This window comes from Eumetopias jubatus, unplaced genomic scaffold, assembly GCF_037043125.1.
Source record: "Eumetopias jubatus isolate StellerSeaLion01/CBP00866 unplaced genomic scaffold, mEumJub1_p1.0 scaffold_1, whole genome shotgun sequence".
NCBI lineage: Eukaryota > Metazoa > Chordata > Mammalia > Carnivora > Otariidae > Eumetopias > Eumetopias jubatus.
In genome coordinates, this window is record NW_028274807.1 from 15,147,697 (window position 1) to 15,164,277 (window position 16,581).

General features: G+C 38.2%; 2 protein-coding genes across 4 annotated transcripts; both read left to right on the forward strand.

Annotated features, from left to right (window-relative positions):
- Positions 1-2,530: 2,530 nt before the first annotated feature.
- On the forward strand, positions 2,531-5,836 carry LOC114219197 (keratin-associated protein 13-2-like). 3 transcript variants are annotated; one of them, XM_088022880.1, is made up of 2 exons: positions 2,531-2,552; positions 5,265-5,836. In XM_088022880.1, the coding sequence occupies exon 2, from the start codon at positions 5,309-5,311 to the stop codon at positions 5,834-5,836; it is 528 nt and encodes a 175-aa protein (XP_087879006.1). In that variant the 5' UTR covers positions 2,531-2,552; positions 5,265-5,308. The 3 variants fall into 3 exon arrangements, with proteins under 3 accessions (XP_087879006.1, XP_087878966.1, XP_087878981.1); XM_088022840.1 differs by lacking the exon at positions 2,531-2,552 and having other exon boundaries at positions 5,246-5,452; positions 5,510-5,836; XM_088022855.1 differs by lacking the exon at positions 2,531-2,552 and having other exon boundaries at positions 5,309-5,660; positions 5,751-5,836.
- Positions 5,837-12,289: 6,453 nt separating this feature from the next.
- On the forward strand, positions 12,290-12,787 carry LOC114217676 (developmental pluripotency-associated protein 3-like). Its single transcript, XM_028114593.2, has one exon. It carries the CDS (start codon positions 12,290-12,292, stop codon positions 12,785-12,787), a length of 498 nt encoding a protein of 165 aa, XP_027970394.2.
- Positions 12,788-16,581: the final 3,794 nt, after the last annotated feature.

The following is a 16,581-nucleotide window of genomic DNA, read 5'->3' on the forward strand; positions in this document are numbered from 1 at the left end:
TGAAATGACAAGCCACAAGCCACAACCTTGGAGAAAATATTTGAAAAACACTATTGGATAGAAATCTTGGATCTAGGATATACAAAGGACTCTTACAACTCAATAATGTAAAGAGAAACAACTCAAAAATGATAAAATAATTTAAATAGGTACCACTGTAGGAGAGCTATGGAAGGCAAATAGCACATCAAAAGCTGTGCACTATTATTATCATCAGGAATATGAAAGCCAAAATCACATGTGACACCACTACATGCCTCCTAGAGTAGGCAAAATAATAATGGGTAATGGTAATGATAACAATAATATGCGTGGTGCTATTGAGGATTTGGAACATTGGAACTTGCTGTTGGGAATGCAAAATGGAAAATGGTCTCACAGAGTTTTTGTAATGCTAAACATGCAGTTACCATATAAACTAGCAATCCCACCACCAAGTATTTATCTAGAAAAAACAAAACATATGTCTATGAAGAAACTTGCATGTCAATGGTTATGGCAGTTTAGACCCTAATAGCCTCAAATTGGAAATCATCGAAATGTCCATAGATGGTGTGAGTGGATAGCATACATACAGTGAAATACCACATAGCAATAAAAAGGTAGGGGCCATTGGACTGTACAACAACATGGATGAATCTCAAAAGCAGTGTACTCTGTGAGGAAAACTAGCCACAAAAAGCTGTGTAATGGACAGATCCATTTACAGTGCATTTCAGAAAAGAAAAGACTATAAGGACAGAAATTCAGATATATGGTGGGAAGAGATTGACTCACAAGGAAACTTTGGGTGATAATGGAAATGTCCTGTATTTCCATTGCATTGGTGGTTACTTGACTATATGTTTGTCAAAACTCATTGAACTGTACGCCTAAAAGAGGTGAATTTCATTATGTGTAAATTGTATCTCAATAGAGCTGAGCTTAAAAAAGATAGTCAAACAACCCAGTGGAGAAATATTTTTGTAATGTATGAAAGACAAGGCAAGGGTGCCTGGGTGGCTCAGTCGATTAAGCATCCAACTCTTGATTTTGGCTCAGGTCATGATCTCAGGTTTATGGGATCAAGCCCTGGGTCAGCCTCCTTGCTCAGCGCAGACTCTGCTTGAGAATTCTCTCTCACCTTCTCCCTCTGCCCCTCTCCCTACTGCTCTCTCTCTCTTTAAAATAAACAAATAGATCTTTTAAAAAAAGATAAAGGCATAAAATAAATAATACACAAAGAATTAAAAATTAATTTGAAAGGAGAAATGACTCTATAGAATAATTGATAAAAGGTAATAATAAAAGACTAAACTTGAAAGAATCTGAGTTATATAACTAGCAAATGATAGAGTCAAGATTCAAACCCAGCCGTTCTGATTCCAAGGGCCATGCTCCCAATTACTACACTAAAATTGAAAATGAAATTGAAAATACCTAGCAGGTCTACCTCTAAGTGTGTACCTGACAGAAACCCTAGATGTGCCCATAAATACAAGTATCTTCCTTGTCACATGATTTGTGATAGTGAGAAATCAAAAATAATAAGGACATAGATCAATAAAATGTGATATTATTATGGAAGAATTCTATACAGCAGTAACAACAAACTAGATCTTTATATTATAATAGAGTGCTTGTTTGCACAAACTCTGACAATGGGTCCAGTATTGGGGTTCAAATTCCATTTCTGTTACTTACTACATGAGTGGCCATGGGCAAGAAACTCAACCTATTTGTCTCAGCTTTATCATCTCTAAAATAAGAATAACAGCAGTAGGTACTGAATAGGATTATTATGAAGATTCAATGAGCTAATATTTGTAATAAAGTGCTTAGAACAGTGCCTGACAAAGTGCCCCTGAAGTGATAATAGAACAATACCCAAATATATAAATATCAATATGGCTATATTTTAAAAGTAATTTTAAAAAATTTAAAAAAATAAAAAAGTAATTGTTCATAAAAATACATTTACAAATATATGTGCAATAAGACTGCATTCTTACAACTTAAAACAATAATAGTGAAACAGGGGTGCTTGGGTGGCTCATTCAGGTAAGCATCACACTCTTTTTTTTTTTTTAAAGATTTTATATATTTATTTGAGAGAAAGAATGAGAGATAGAGAGCACATGAGACGGGGGAGGGTCAGAGGGAGAAGCAGACTCCCTGCCGAGCAGGGAGCCCGATGCGGCACTCGATCCCAGGACTCCAGGATCATGACCTGAGCCGAAGGCAGTCGCTTAACCAACTGAGCCACCCAGGCGCCCAAGCATCACACTCTTGATTTCAGCTCAGGTCATGATCTCAGGGTCCTGGGATCAAGCCCCGCATTGGGCTCCCTGCTGGGGAGTCTGCTTGAGGATTCTCTCTCTCTCCTTCTGCCCTTCTTCCACCATTCTTTTGTTCTCTTTGAAATAAATAAATAAAATATGAAATAATAATAATGATAACAAAACAACAAAGTACATACACTTATAAACATGTGTGCAGAAAATTTCCTGGAAGACTCCTTCAAACTGAAGGCATTAGTGGAAAGATAGGAAAGAGCAGAAGACTGAGGGATCGTATCTGTAATGTTTTATGTCTTTAATTGAGCGAGAGAGAGAGATGAAATAAATATGACAAAATGGTAAGAATTGGGAGTTTAGGCATTTCAGAAAACTGCTCTAGAGTTTGCTTTTCACTCTGTGTATTCTTTTTTTTCCATTTTCAAAATGAATTAGGCAAAGGCAAGTGTCAGAAGATCAGTGAGTTCTGGAAGCAGAGTCTAGAAATCAGCTACACTGGCCTTTTCAATTAAAGTTATGGATGATGCAGTTCTGCAGAATTAAAACGGTCAGTTTGCAGCAGGAAGAGGCTGTGGTTATGTTCGAGGAGTGCCAGCACCCAGAGAGTCTAACAGGGCAGCAGGATGACCTCTGGGAAAGTAACAGCTCATGGCTGACTTGCTTGGCGCCTGGGCCAGAAGCCAGAGCAGAGAGGTTGAATGCTTTTCCTCCTCCTTTCCCCGGAAATGGGTCTTTCAGCCCATATTTAGTGATAACCTTTAACAGATAAATCACTCCCCAGGTGAGAGAACTTGGAAAGTAAAATCCTAGTGAGGAATAGCTATCAGGAAGCAGAACCTTTGCAGATGGGGTGATAAAAGTCCCTTGTAGGTCTAGAGAAGGCAGTTTTGAGAATATAAGAGAAAAGTGAACGGGAAAGATAAAGGTACCTGCTGGAATATATGGATTTCTGCTATTTCTACTAATATTCACTTGGTTTGAAAGGTATTCAAAAATTTCTGAAAACATTGCAAAAGGGGATTGTCAGTTTGAAGACTGAACTACATTAATGTGATGACCTGGAAAAATAATCAATACTCAAGTAATTCAGATCATAAAGTTACTTGTGGCTACTGAGCCCTCTAATGCTGGTTTATTCTATGTAGTATTGGTATTTCTCCATTTCAAAAAAAATTGCAATATAGCATTTTTCTTCTGACATACCCAGATAGTGATTTTTTTTCTTAAAAACTCTGCCTGTGTTTGTAGAGTACACAGAGTGTTTTATTAGTTCCAGGATCCACTTCTGAACTATTAAAACCACTCTAGTTTTGTTTTGCTTTTTCTTCCTTTCAGAGGGACACATTTATTAGCATTTATGAGTTATTCACTAGTATCTGTACAAAGTGCACGAATGACTAATGAAAAGTGTTCACCTAATTAGCAATGGGTGTGGGGTGATATTAATTGGAATTGACTTATTCCCGAGTTATTTTCATGTTAATTCCCAGGCATGGGGAGCTAACCTGGAGAAGCAAGAACTTCCGGATATTAGAAAGCCTTTTTTATTTATCTATTTATTTTTACCAGAGTCAACTATGAATAGGAAGAGAGAAATACTGTGCATTCTAAAGGATTTAAAGGTTGGCATTTTAAGGAATCCCATGTGTTGGGGATGGCACATACTTCTTTAGTAAATTTAATAGGTGTCCATTCATAAAGCATAACTTATTTTACTTCAGTGAATCAGAGTGATGGTTTAAGTATTGCACAAGGGCTCTTCATGTGATGCATGCCACACTTTGGATTCTGCATGGGAGAGATAATCATAAAACAAAGTAACTAAGTGCTCCAAAGCAGCGTGCTTTGGAATTCAGCAAGTTAATTTTCAGGTAGTTAAGGAGCTTTCTTTTCAATGACAATTGTAAATGCCATTCCCCTTAGTTAAACCAAATAAAATGTCAGATTCTAAAGAAGACAAATGGGCACAAACCAGATAAGAAGAAACCCTTTTTCTTCTTCTTCCTTTTTTTTTTTTTTCATTAATCTAAGTATGGGTTATCCAAATTCTTTTCTCTTTCTTGGGCTAGAAGGTAAAATATACTTTAAATGCATAAAGATCAATGATGCATGGACATCTACTGTTGAACACTATTCAGTGCAAATATTCTTAGGAGAGGTAAATAAGGCTTTATTAGGCTTTTATATCTTAGTATAAATAAGCTTAATAGATTCTTTTTCTGAGACAAGTTAAAGTTAAATTTGCTTTTATATTTGCAGAGTATTTGGATCTTGACTCTGCATAAGGAGACTGTAGTTCAAGCTTCTATCTTTCCTAGCCCTTAGGAGGCATTTACTGAACCTCTCCAAGGCATAATTTTTCAATGTGTGGGTTGACCACAGATATTAAAGACCCATGTAGCTCTAATACTTCAAGTTAGTTGCTTCAAAAAATGAAGCCACAATTTAGTTAAGCTAAATTAATAGATATCAGTAGTTACATGGATTAATTCAAATAGAAAAAGAGTAAAAGTTTCAACTGATAGATTGTTGAGTCTGCTGAGCATAATTAGTATTTGGAGAAATCCATTGTTATATGGTCATGAAGAAAAGGACAAAGTATGTTGAATAATAACCACTGATGGTCCTGATAGTCTCGTGGAAGTGAAGGAAAAGTTTATGCAAGTCCATTTGGTGGGACAAGGACTCACAGCCTACGTGGATAAAAAAGGGAAGGGTATTTGGAAGTGTGATGATGTATAACTTCAAAGGTCAAATCACAGAGAATTCCTGGAGAAAGAAACTGAGAAGCTTCTTCCAAAGTGTATCAGAGTGATTGAAGCACAATTAACTATGTGAAGATGTGATAAATTAGAGTTAAGCAATAACCTAGAGAGGCATTCTTGCATAAAGTAACAAGCAAGGAGGAGGGAGCATCTGGATGGTGACACACCCATTTCTAAGAGTATATATAACTTGGAGTCCAGACCATGGCTTTGAAACTCAGAGCATCTCTTCACTGTCACTCAGCCAAACTCCCATCTCCTGCCCACATGTCCTACAACTGCTGCTCTGGAAAATACTCCTCCCGCTCCTTTGGGGCATACCTGCGCTCCCCAAGCTCCTCCTGTGGCTCTTCCTGCCCCAGCAACCTGGTCTACCGCACTGATCTATGCTCTCCCAGCACCTGCCAGCTGGCATCCTCTCTCCCCAGTGGCTGTCAGGAGACCTGCTGTGAGTCCACCAGCTGCCAGACATCCCGTGTGGTGTCCAGCCCGTGCCAGACGTCCTGCCACCGCCCGAGGACCTCCACACTCTGCAGTCCTTGCCAGACGACTTGCTCTGGGTCTGTGGGCATTGGGTCCAGCAGCTGCCGTTCCCTGGGCTATGGATCCAAAAGCTCCTACTCACTGGGCTGTGGATCCCAGGGCTCCAGATCCATGAGTTCTGGAGTCTGTGGCTTCCCTTCTCTGGGCTATGGATCCAGATTCTGGCATCCAACCTACTTGGCTTCTAGGAGCTGCCAGTCTCCTTGTTACAGGCCAACCTATAGATCAGCCTTCTCTAGACAAACCTGTTGAGTTTCCAGACACTTTGAGCAAAATATTTCAGTCTCTACATAGAGCTGCTATCAGTAATGTTAGCTAAACACCTCTCACCTCCAGCTCTTCACCCTTTGTCTGGCATCAAGTACCAGCTGATAGACTAGTTCCTTTAGACAGTGAAATTAATGAATGACCAAAATGTTAAGTGTGTGCCTATAATTTTGAACAATTGACTCAGAATTACATAAATTCTTCTTACAAAATGTATGGAAATTCAGTTTTGTTTGACCTAATAAATTCATTGACTGTTGTATCTGATATGTTCTCATTGTTCTTTATTGATTTTCAAAGTCTGATTTGTGATCTATTTTTGGGGCTCCAGACCCTCAGAATACTTTCCTTAGGAAGTAGGTTTGGATTTCCCTAGGAAATGGCAGCAGGCCTGGTATCTGGTGAAATTCTCTGGGCAGTGTACTGACTAAGAGCTAATAAGTGTGCATGTCTTCCAAAGCTGGTAGGATTTTTATTATTGAGAGTATGCCCATATAAAGTCAACATTCTCATCATGTTTTCAGTGAGGACATCATATGCTTATTTGGTTTTGAGTTTACATTTTCAAAACAGTATTGAGTTAGAATTTGTCCAGAGATGTTAACTGGGTAAAAAAGCATTTAGAAAATATATAAATTATTTGAATGAATATGATATATTGACATGAAAAACAGAAAATATGAAGTGTTAGAGTTTGGAGGACATGATGATTGTCTTTAAATATATAGAAATATGGGTTATTCAGCATGTGTGTATTTGTGTGTGTGTGTGTAAGAGAGAGACAGATAAACAGAGTCTTAAAGTTTAAAAAACTGTGAGGAATGGAAAAAGTTATAGGAAGAAATATTTTGGCTTATTATAAAAAATATAAATTTGTGAGTTACAAATTTAAAAAATTATTATGACCTGGGTACTTTGAGGCTATTCAGTTTCTCAACAAGTAAAAGATGAATAATCCCTTGTTTGTTTGTCTTATGACTTCTGCCTTGAATTGGAGGTAAGATTAGATAACTTTCAGTGTCCTGAATCTTATAACCCATGTAGGTATTCTTGGGATCTACTGCTCAGTTGTGGTAGTGAAAAGTGGACACATCCTTGTAGGACATTATGCAGATCTGAGGCAGGGACACCCTTTGTGTTTATTTTTAATATGAGCAAGTTTTTGTCTCAGAGGCTAAATGTAGTGTTAGAATTCAGTTAAAACTTTTTCATAACATATATAGTGACAACTTATCGTGAACGGGAGAAATCACCAACAAAGATTTACCACTTATTGCAATCGTGTGCCATGAGTGTTTATTGATTTGTCTTCCCGGATACTTTTTCCTCAAGCTTTTTCTAATAGAAGCTGAGGAAAGAGAGCTCCATTTCTTTTATATCCAAGAAAATAATGGGCTAAGCATGGATGCGTGGGAACCAGGTCTTCTGTACACAGAAATGTGCCCAAGAGACAGAAAATAGAGGAATAGAGAGGAGGGACATAGAAGTTCCTGGTGACACAGGAGTCTCTGGTTTCCATCATCCCTTAAGCCAGATTTATTAGCCCTTCATGTACTTCGATTATATGGGCCAATAAAGTCTTCTTTTGGTTTAAACTAATTAAAATAATTAAAATAAAATTTAAGATTTCTGTCACATTCAAAGAGTTATAATTAATATAAATGTGTCATCTAGGTGCAGAGTTACTCATTGATTTTGGTGTAAAGAAACACTTAAAAATTTTATTAGTAAGACAAAAAGATTCTGTGAGTCTGAACTATTACCATTAGCAGTGAGGGTGGACTACTATTCCCTTCTTAAAACAATGTGGAATGAGTAAAATGCAGACTAAAGAAAGCATTTGGGAAAGCAAACTCAAGAAGGTCACAGTAGTATGGCCAGTGAGAAAGTCTTGGGGACACAGTCAGCAAACCTAATAGAACTAGAAGCTTCTACCTTCAAGCAAGGAAAGATGGGGGCCCAATAAGGAGTGATGAGTACACATAATGTTTAAAACTGAGAACAACCCCAAGATGGAAGGAAGAGGTATCCAGTGACATAGAGGGTCTAGTTCTGGAATGACTTGGAGATTTTTCCCCACTATAATGGAATCTTTGAGGTGAGAGGCCAAAGACTGAAATGGAGGGTCAAAGGAGGGGAGAGAAAATGCATACATTGGCATACTTTTAATATGTAAGCTTTTCCAAGTATAACATGAAGATTCAGATTTCAGGGAGCAGACATGATGAATACCCTTTGCATCCTTCATTGTCTGCATTGTGATTTTCCCAGTATCTCATCACTGCTAGTTTCCATTTTCCACTTTTCTTCTCTTACCCCTCTGCTTTTCTTTTCTATCTGCCCCCCATATATCCATCTTTCTCCCATATATCCATCTCTCTCTCCATCTCTCTCTCAACCTCTCCATCTCTCCCCCCTCATATCTCCATCTCTCTCTCTCTCTCCTTCCCTTCCTCCTTCCCTCCCTCCCTCCATGATTTTTTCACCTTTTACATGCACTCTGCTTTTTTCCACATCCACCTTCTGATGTCCTATTGAGTCTGGGCACCAGGTAACATTGGTCAATGTTTAATGGATGATGGTGACAGGGTGTAATAGAAGGCAGGGCTCTGTCGTTGGCTAAGAAGAAGCTAGGAGTGAAGAGGGGCATTTGTCTCTCAAGCTCAGTCTGCTCATTCATAACTACCCCACTTCTAATGCCCTTACTACATTAGGTGATGTTAGCTCTTTGCTCTGAATTCAGCTCACTAAATATATTTTGAACTTTCACTTTGCATTACAGTTCTTTTGAGAAAAATTCTGAGAACTTAGAAAAGACAAAGACTTTTGCTTGTAAAGAGCTAGTTCACATGTAGTAGAAGAGACAAACCTCCTCCCATTATCTTGGTGGGAAGGGTGGGTGTAAGGGGATGCCAAGGGAGCCTCAGGAAGAGGTAACTGCATAAGCAATGGTACAGTCACCTGGAAGAATATTGTGTGGGGTTCAAGGAGGAAAACTGCAAGCTCTTTTTATTAAATTCTGAAATCTGGGCACAAGAAGATAAGAGATTACATAATAATAAAAAGTGAGCCGGTGCAACCCTACCAGTCCAGAAATAGATGCTTGAGGAAGCCTGAGCCTCTTGTCTGGAGTGACAAGTTGTCACTGATAAAAAACAACCTTCATATTTGATATGCGGGAATGGTTCTTTGGGCTCATGTTATTCTTGGGAAGCAAAATTAATGTGCTTATTTATGTGACTGGGGACTCATTCAGTTGCAATTAACAATCTAATAAAATGCTAACACACACAGGGTAGAGTTCAGGGATGCAGACTATAACTTGAGAGGCACTGCACTCTGAATTAAGGAAACATGAGTTGTTTCTCAAGTTCAAAGTACTTTATGCAGCTATTCAACAAGAAATCATACCTCTCATCATGCCTTACTTACTGCTGCTCCAGCAGTTCCCCTTACTGCCCCTTTAGGGGTTTTCTGATTTCCTAGTGTTCTGCTGTTTCTGTCCTCATCCCATTGATTTGCTTTAATGCAGCATCTCATTCTTAAGGGGACACTCACCATCAGAGTTGTGCAAAGGACTGCCTTCTTAAAGGATACACCTCAGGCTTCCATTCACTCACCCAAGCCCCAGTCCTAGAGTGTGTTTATCTCTACTCTCTAATTACCATGTATGTTGATTGCCACATGCATGCCAGACAAGAACTGTTGCTTTATGCAGGCCCCACCACATTGCTGACATGGAGTCTTGGGTCTAGGGACATAATAATTGCCACTTCTCGGTTGTGGACCCTGTTTTTTGCTACCCACCTTATCTGCTTCTGTAAATTTTTTGTGTATTTTGCCAACCAGTCTGTATATATAAATTACTCATCAAATTGCTGCTTGATCATATTTTTCATGCACAAACTACACAAGCTTCTGGTGCTGTTGAACCCTCTCTACACAATCAAGATTGTCAAATAATGAGTATTCCCTTATTGGACTATGACCTTTCCCTAGATAAACTGTACCTGTTCTAAGATACCCCTTGTAATTGGACCAGCAACCATCTACCTAGAGAAAAATAGCCTTTGCTCATCAAAGGCTATTTGATTCACCCACTAAAAATTATTAAATCTTAGTAATGTTACATTTCAAGGCTTATCCTTTACAATGAAGTAGATCCTTATAAGCAAGTAGAAAATAATGAAGAAAAATGAGATTGTAGAGATTTAACTTACTGGAACCAAAATTGTGCACTCTATTATTTTTCATTAGTGTGTGTGGTCTGGTATATCTTTTGGATGCTCTAGGTTTTAAAGAAGTACTGATATTTTTGTTAAATAGACACTAAATTTCCAGCTTAGAAGAATGTTGCTATATTTAAGATTACTATCAGTAGACTAGGCTTTTGAAATCTTGTAATTTTCCTTTCCTTTTGTGGCACCATGGACAGGGAAATAAAGCAAATAAAAAACATGTTCGGACTTGGGTTCTATTGCTGGTTCTCTTATTAACCAGACTTTGATTTTATATCCATCACCTCACTTCCCTGGGTATTGTCTTCCATATATGTAAAATGAGATAGTCCTTGATAATCTGTGATCTCTAAGATTTCCTTCAGCATTATAGACCTATTCATATTAAATGATAGTAGTGTCATGTGGGGTGTGGGCTGTTAATGCACCCACTACAGTTTAGATTCTTCTTTGTGGCCTGGAAAGGGAGAAACAGAAGGCTAATGTGTAAAATGGGATACGATATAAAACCTAATAGTATTAAGAGATAACTTTTCAAATAGTAGAATCTCATGTAAATAAAAAACAAACACAAATGAAATAGCTTACTAAACACATTAATAGATGAGAAGACCATTGGAAAGTTACAAATGGCTGGAAGGAGAATTCAAGGGACACAGTTATGTAGGCTGTCGGAAATGCTGAAATGAATTTACAAAGACAGGTGCAAAAGGGTTGCTCTATGGAGTGAAAATCAGTGGCACTGGACAGAAATAATTTTCATTTCTATGGACAGGAATCATTTGCATTATTATGAATTTTCTACAACAAAACAGATCAAAAGCAGTAAAAAGTGCAGATACCCTGAAAGGTGAGCAAGACAGACCACATAGTAATTCATTCCTAGGTCCCCTAGTTCGAAGTCTTTCAAGACTTCTGACAACAGTATGTGAAATCAGAAATGTCAGTTGTAAAACATATTAAACATGTAATACATGTGAACCATGTTTTTTTCCTTTAATATAGAAAATAAGAAAAAGTATTACATACACTATACATTGAAAGATCTACTCTTTCAACTTAGGCTTTTCTAATGGCACTGTGTCTGCTTGAGGAAAAGGGATATTATTACATAGGGGTGTGATTTTTTTTTTAAGATTTTATTTATTTACTTGAGAGAGAGGGAGAGAGCACACAAGCGGGGGGAGTGGCAGAGGGAGAAGCAGACTCCCCGCTGAGCAGGGAGCCCAACAGGACATGGGGCTCCATCCCAGGTGCCTGGGCAGGGCTTAATCCCAAGACCTTGGGATCATGAGTCCTGAGATCGTGACCTGAGCCAGAGGCAGGCACTTAACCCACTGAGCCACCCCGGTGCCCAAGGGATGGGATATTTTGACTTGGTCTTTCTTCCTGCCCTGTCCCACCCCTCACCTCACCTCAATTGTCACACCACTGTTTCATATCATTGCTTAGGAAAAACAAGCTTCACTCTTTTAAAACCTCAGATTTAATTAAATTAAATAACATTATGTATATATAATAGCCACAACTGGGGGTCCATATTTCAGATTCATTATCCCTTTCAATTTTTCTAACATGAAAGAGTTAGCCATTGATGGAATAGTTCTCCATCTTGATTGCAACAGTGGTTACATGAGTCTATACATAGGATAAAATTACATGCAACTGTACAAACGCACACACACATAAATGTGTGCATGTTTAAATTGGTAAAACTGAATATGGTTGTAGTCTGACAGTTTTGAGCTAATGTCAATTTCCTGGTTTTGACATTGTAGTACAGTTAATTAAGATGTCACTATCGAAGGAAACTGGGTAATGCTCAAGGGATTCTATGTGCAATTTTTGCAACTTTCTGTGAGTCTATAATTATTTGTGAAAGAAAAAAAAAACAAAAACCTCAGCTAAATGAAAATTAACCATATGCTGACAACGTAAGTAGACTATCGATTGGCAAGATGTGATATAGGTTTATAATGGGCATTTCTGGAAGATTCATAGGGTCATGTTAACGTCTGTGAGTTAAAGTGACAAGATGCGGTTCTTTCTCTTGCCACTCCAAAGGAGTTTGGGTTTTTCTTGCTCCTTCTGGCCTATAAAGTTCTTCCCAGGGTATTTTGTAGCAAGCTGAGTCTTGAGCATCACCTCCCACTGGACCCCGAAGATCCAGGAGGAGCTTCAGTCTGTGACCAGGCTTCCAATGGATTCGCCAAAGCAGCTTTACCCAACCTGGGCCCTGGGGTCATCTCAGATGCCCAGTGAAGAGAAGTCCCAGGAAGGCTCGGGTGCCTCTCAAACTATCTCCGAAGTATTAACAAAGAATCTTGGTAAATTGACTCTCGACTGTAGTATCCAACTCCCTGCCCCGCTACCAGAATACCCATCCCAGCAGCAGGGCAGAGAGAAGAAACCACAGGGGCTGGTTGAGCGCATCCTTAGCAGCAGCAGGAGGAGGACTGGAGTAAGGACTTTGTTAACTGCTCGGAAAGAAAGGATGGCAAGGATGATTCGAAGGATTCAGTACCAGCGCTACCTCAGCCCGGGGCCCCAGCTTCAAAAAGATCCACAGCAGAAGGAAGCTGAGGAGGGTGAATCAAGAGTAGAAAGATTTAGATGTCGCTGTCATTATTGCCTTTATCATAAAAATCTTTCTGAGGAAACCAGCATGGAGAATAATTGTGACATAGAGCCAATGTAAACATAAACTTTATTCTTGTATGGTTTCTTCTTAACTAGTGATTTTAGGGTCATTTTGCAGCAGCTTGGGAAAGCTGCTCTATGTTAGGGCAAACTATAATATTTTGGTAATCTATGATATTATAAAGTCTTCTGTATCTTTTCTACCTTCATACCAATAATTTGTGAGGAATCCTGTAGTTTGCATTTGAATGACTTCAGTATATGTCCACCTTTTGATTTGACCTAAGAAAGCACTAATAGGTTTTGAGTGTTGCCTGTGTGTTTGAGAGGCCTGAAGTCATTAAGACAAGACCTAACCTCAAAAATTGGAAGCCAAGTAACTTGTGCAGAAGGAATACACAGAAAACTTTGGGTGGTTTGGTTTAGAGTATGATTAGGGCAGATGTGTATGCTAGATTTTGTGGTTTTCAAAAATGGTAATAAAATTTTTTTGTGCTATTTCAATTTTCAGTAGCAAATGTGTGTGTAGAGGATCTTATTAAAATTGACTTATTTGAATACCTCTTAAAAAAAAATAAAGTGACAAGATGCATTCATCACTGATGGCATGGAAGCTCAATCTGCAAAGGGTAGATATGCGGTTTGTGAATGAAGTCAAAGGATTAGAAATTGCCCAAAGTTGTTCTTTTCTTCTATGTTCAGAATTTGTAAGATTTCCCATCAATCTCCATTTTGCTTCTTGATGGAGTCAGTAAAATTCCTCTACTCCAAATGACTGAAGCCCCACTTCCCAATGTTTATCTCTTGGAACACTAGTCTTAAGGGACACATAATAGATTAGATATAAATTTACATTTATGTGATGAATATTGGATTAATCAAATTAATCTGGTTCACTTTCTTCCCCTTTCAGAGTTTTAAAATATGCTTAGGCATATTGTGAATTTCCAAAAGAAAGAAGATTGCAGTCTCCTCTGCCCCCATCCATGGTGGAGTTGACAGCGACACTCCATGAGTTTTCCCAAGTTCTTTAGGCCAGATAATATTGTAATTTTTAGTTAAAATCAGTTTTAGTAAAAAATCTATACTCCAGACAATGAGGTATTGTCCTTACTTTGGGGAATTTTTGCAAATGGATAACATCTAAATTTGTTTTTTTATATACACTCTCATTTTGGTACTTTACTAGCAAAATAATCCCAGTCATGTAATTGAAAGGGAAGCTGTTATCACACTCATAATCATAAAAAGAGTGAATAGTGGCTGATTCTGTGTTTTTAACAGCTTACTCTTCCTGCCGGGCAAATGACCACAGAGGTTAATGTCTTGACTATAAAATTGATTCCAGAGGACTTCGCTTTCTATGTCCTATAGATACTGCAAGGTGAAGAAGTGTCATTGATTGTTCATCTCCTCTAGCTTATAAACCAAATTTGAAAAATGCTTTAGCTTCAACAATTTTAGGGTGATTTCTCATGGTCTATTATTGCACTAGGTAAAGCAGAAAAAACTAACAGTCAAACCACATTTAGCGCATCCTCAGGAGCTGCAAACTTCATTCCGGGAGAATGATGTGGAAATGTTCTTCTAATTGATTGTCAACACATGGAGGGGAAGGCTTTTGTACAGCAAGCCTGAGTTTGCTGAAGTCATGAGATGGAATTCTATTTAGTTTTTCATTTTCAAATTCTCGACGGGAAATGAATATGGTTGTGAATTTTAAAATGATTTACTTTTTACTTTCCTATTCCATACTTTTTGTACGTGGTTTAGCACTTTGCCTGAGATTGTCCCCTATCACCTCCATTTTAGTTCTGTCTTCTGAGGGGTTTGAAGTGCCAGAAAGGCTAGTAATAAAACTCTACCTCAACTGCAGCATGCATTGGTCTTCACATTTGTAGCTTCATATTGTGGCTTAACAAATACAGAAGTTAAGGGTGGGTAATGAAATCTGGAGACGGATAGACCCAGTCTCACATTTTGGCTTTATAGTTTTTATTAAAATAATTTTTAACACATGACTTACCATACCACTACTCTCTTTTTTATATGAAAAATGGAAATAATATTAGTTAATTCACAGGACTATTATGAAGAACATATATGAGAATTATGTAATATACAGTAGGAGATTTTTAATTTATTGAAGGTACTATGTTTCAGACATCTTTGTTCTGAGCACATTCCCTTTGCTATACAAAGTGATTCTCAGATACGTGGCAATTAATGTTCACATATTAATTGTCTCTTAGCAAGTGGGAGGAGCATAGAATGGACTTTGGTCTGTGTTACTGAGATTCCAAAAATGTATGCAAAGGACATTGCTATTTTGAGCAGAAGCAAAACAATAGTTGTTTTTTCCAGTATGGAGAAATACCAATTTTGTGTTCCAAAGTTTACCTGTGACTAATTTAATATATTTCCTTGCTTAAATCTTTACGCTTTGCTGTGTTTGGTTAGGTCAGAGTAAAACAGGCAAAAATGTGCAAACCTTCCTTAAAAGAGTCCTTACCTGCTGAGATACTACTTTGGATAAACCCCTATAAATCATTGCAGCATATGATGAGAGCCATCGAAAAGTTAGGAAAACATGACTATTGAAACAAAGAGCCACCTGGCACCCATTAGCCCACCAGATCCTATTCCTTGGGGTAACAGTTTCAGTCATTATTAATGATTCTGTGGAGAATGCCAAACAAAAAATTACTAATAGTCTTGAAACTCAAAATGAATGAGCAACATACATTATTATCTTTGCCTGTTGAACTTTGAAATTTTGCCAGTATGGGTAGAGAATGAAGACACATCGCCTTCAAGCTGCTGAAACCATATAAATCTAATACGATCCCCAGAGCTCCTCCATGTTAATAGGCATTCGATTCCTGAATAGTGGGGTGTGTTTGTAAGTCAGGACTTGATTATTACCAGAAACTCCTTCTTCCCCACATGTGATTAGAACTAGGATAGCTCTTTCCTGGTGGTAGGTACAGAGTCAGTTCAGAGGAGGCTGGGCTCTCCTATCCATTAACCAACTGACATCCCAACCTGTACCACCCTTGGTCATCAGAATGCCACGCTCGGGATCCATTTGGTTTTTCCACCTAGGGGATCCTCTGAGTTTTTGTGCTTCAGAATAATTTCTTAGAATATTTGAGCATTTAGAGAATCACACCTTTTTTCACTTGTGCATTAGTCTGTCTGCTGTGAGAGGGAACCCAGTTAAACCGTCCAAGTATGTGACTCCTGAGGAAACACCATGCATATTTGAATCCATGACTCTAACACTTATTGGCTCTTTGTTTTGTACATATTGTAGGAACTCTCAAAAATTCAATTTCCTTTAATGTAAAAAAGAGATAATGATAGTATTTATATCACAGGTTTATGATGAGGAATGGATGATAAGATATCCAAAGCAACTAAAAGAGTTCCTTGGATATAGAAAGCACTTTATAAATGTTAATTATCATTTAGACTATAAATGTATGGAACTTACGTCCCCAAAATCAATGAATGTGAGTCCCTTGACCTAACTGTCTGGGTGCATGAGCCATAGACCTCACATTCTTTTTTAAAAGATTTTTATTTATTTGAGAAAGAGAGAGCTAGAGAGAGGGAGGGAGAGAGGGAGAGAGAGAGTACAGGCGGGGGGAGGGGCAAAGGGAGAAGACTCCCTGCTGAGTAGGACCTTGGGATTATGACCAGAGCTGAAGGCAGACACGTAAGTCTCTGAGCCACCCAGCTGCCCATCACATCTTTTATATAGTCTAAAATGAAATATTTATTCTCTCAGTTCCTAAACATTTTAAATATCCACTAAAGTACACAATACTGTACTCTATTCCCTCCCAA

Excerpts from the sequence above, each read along its gene's own strand:
- LOC114219197 (XM_088022840.1), top strand. The coding sequence starts at position 5,246 with ATGGCTTTGAAACTCAGAGCATCTCTTCACTGTCACTCAGCCAAACTC. Across the intron at positions 5,453-5,509 it reads CTCCCAGCACCTGCCAGCTG|ACATCCCGTGTGGTGTCCAG; the intron begins GCATCCTCTCTC and ends ACCAGCTGCCAG.
- LOC114217676 (XM_028114593.2), top strand. The coding sequence starts at position 12,290 with ATGGATTCGCCAAAGCAGCTTTACCCAACCTGGGCCCTGGGGTCATCT.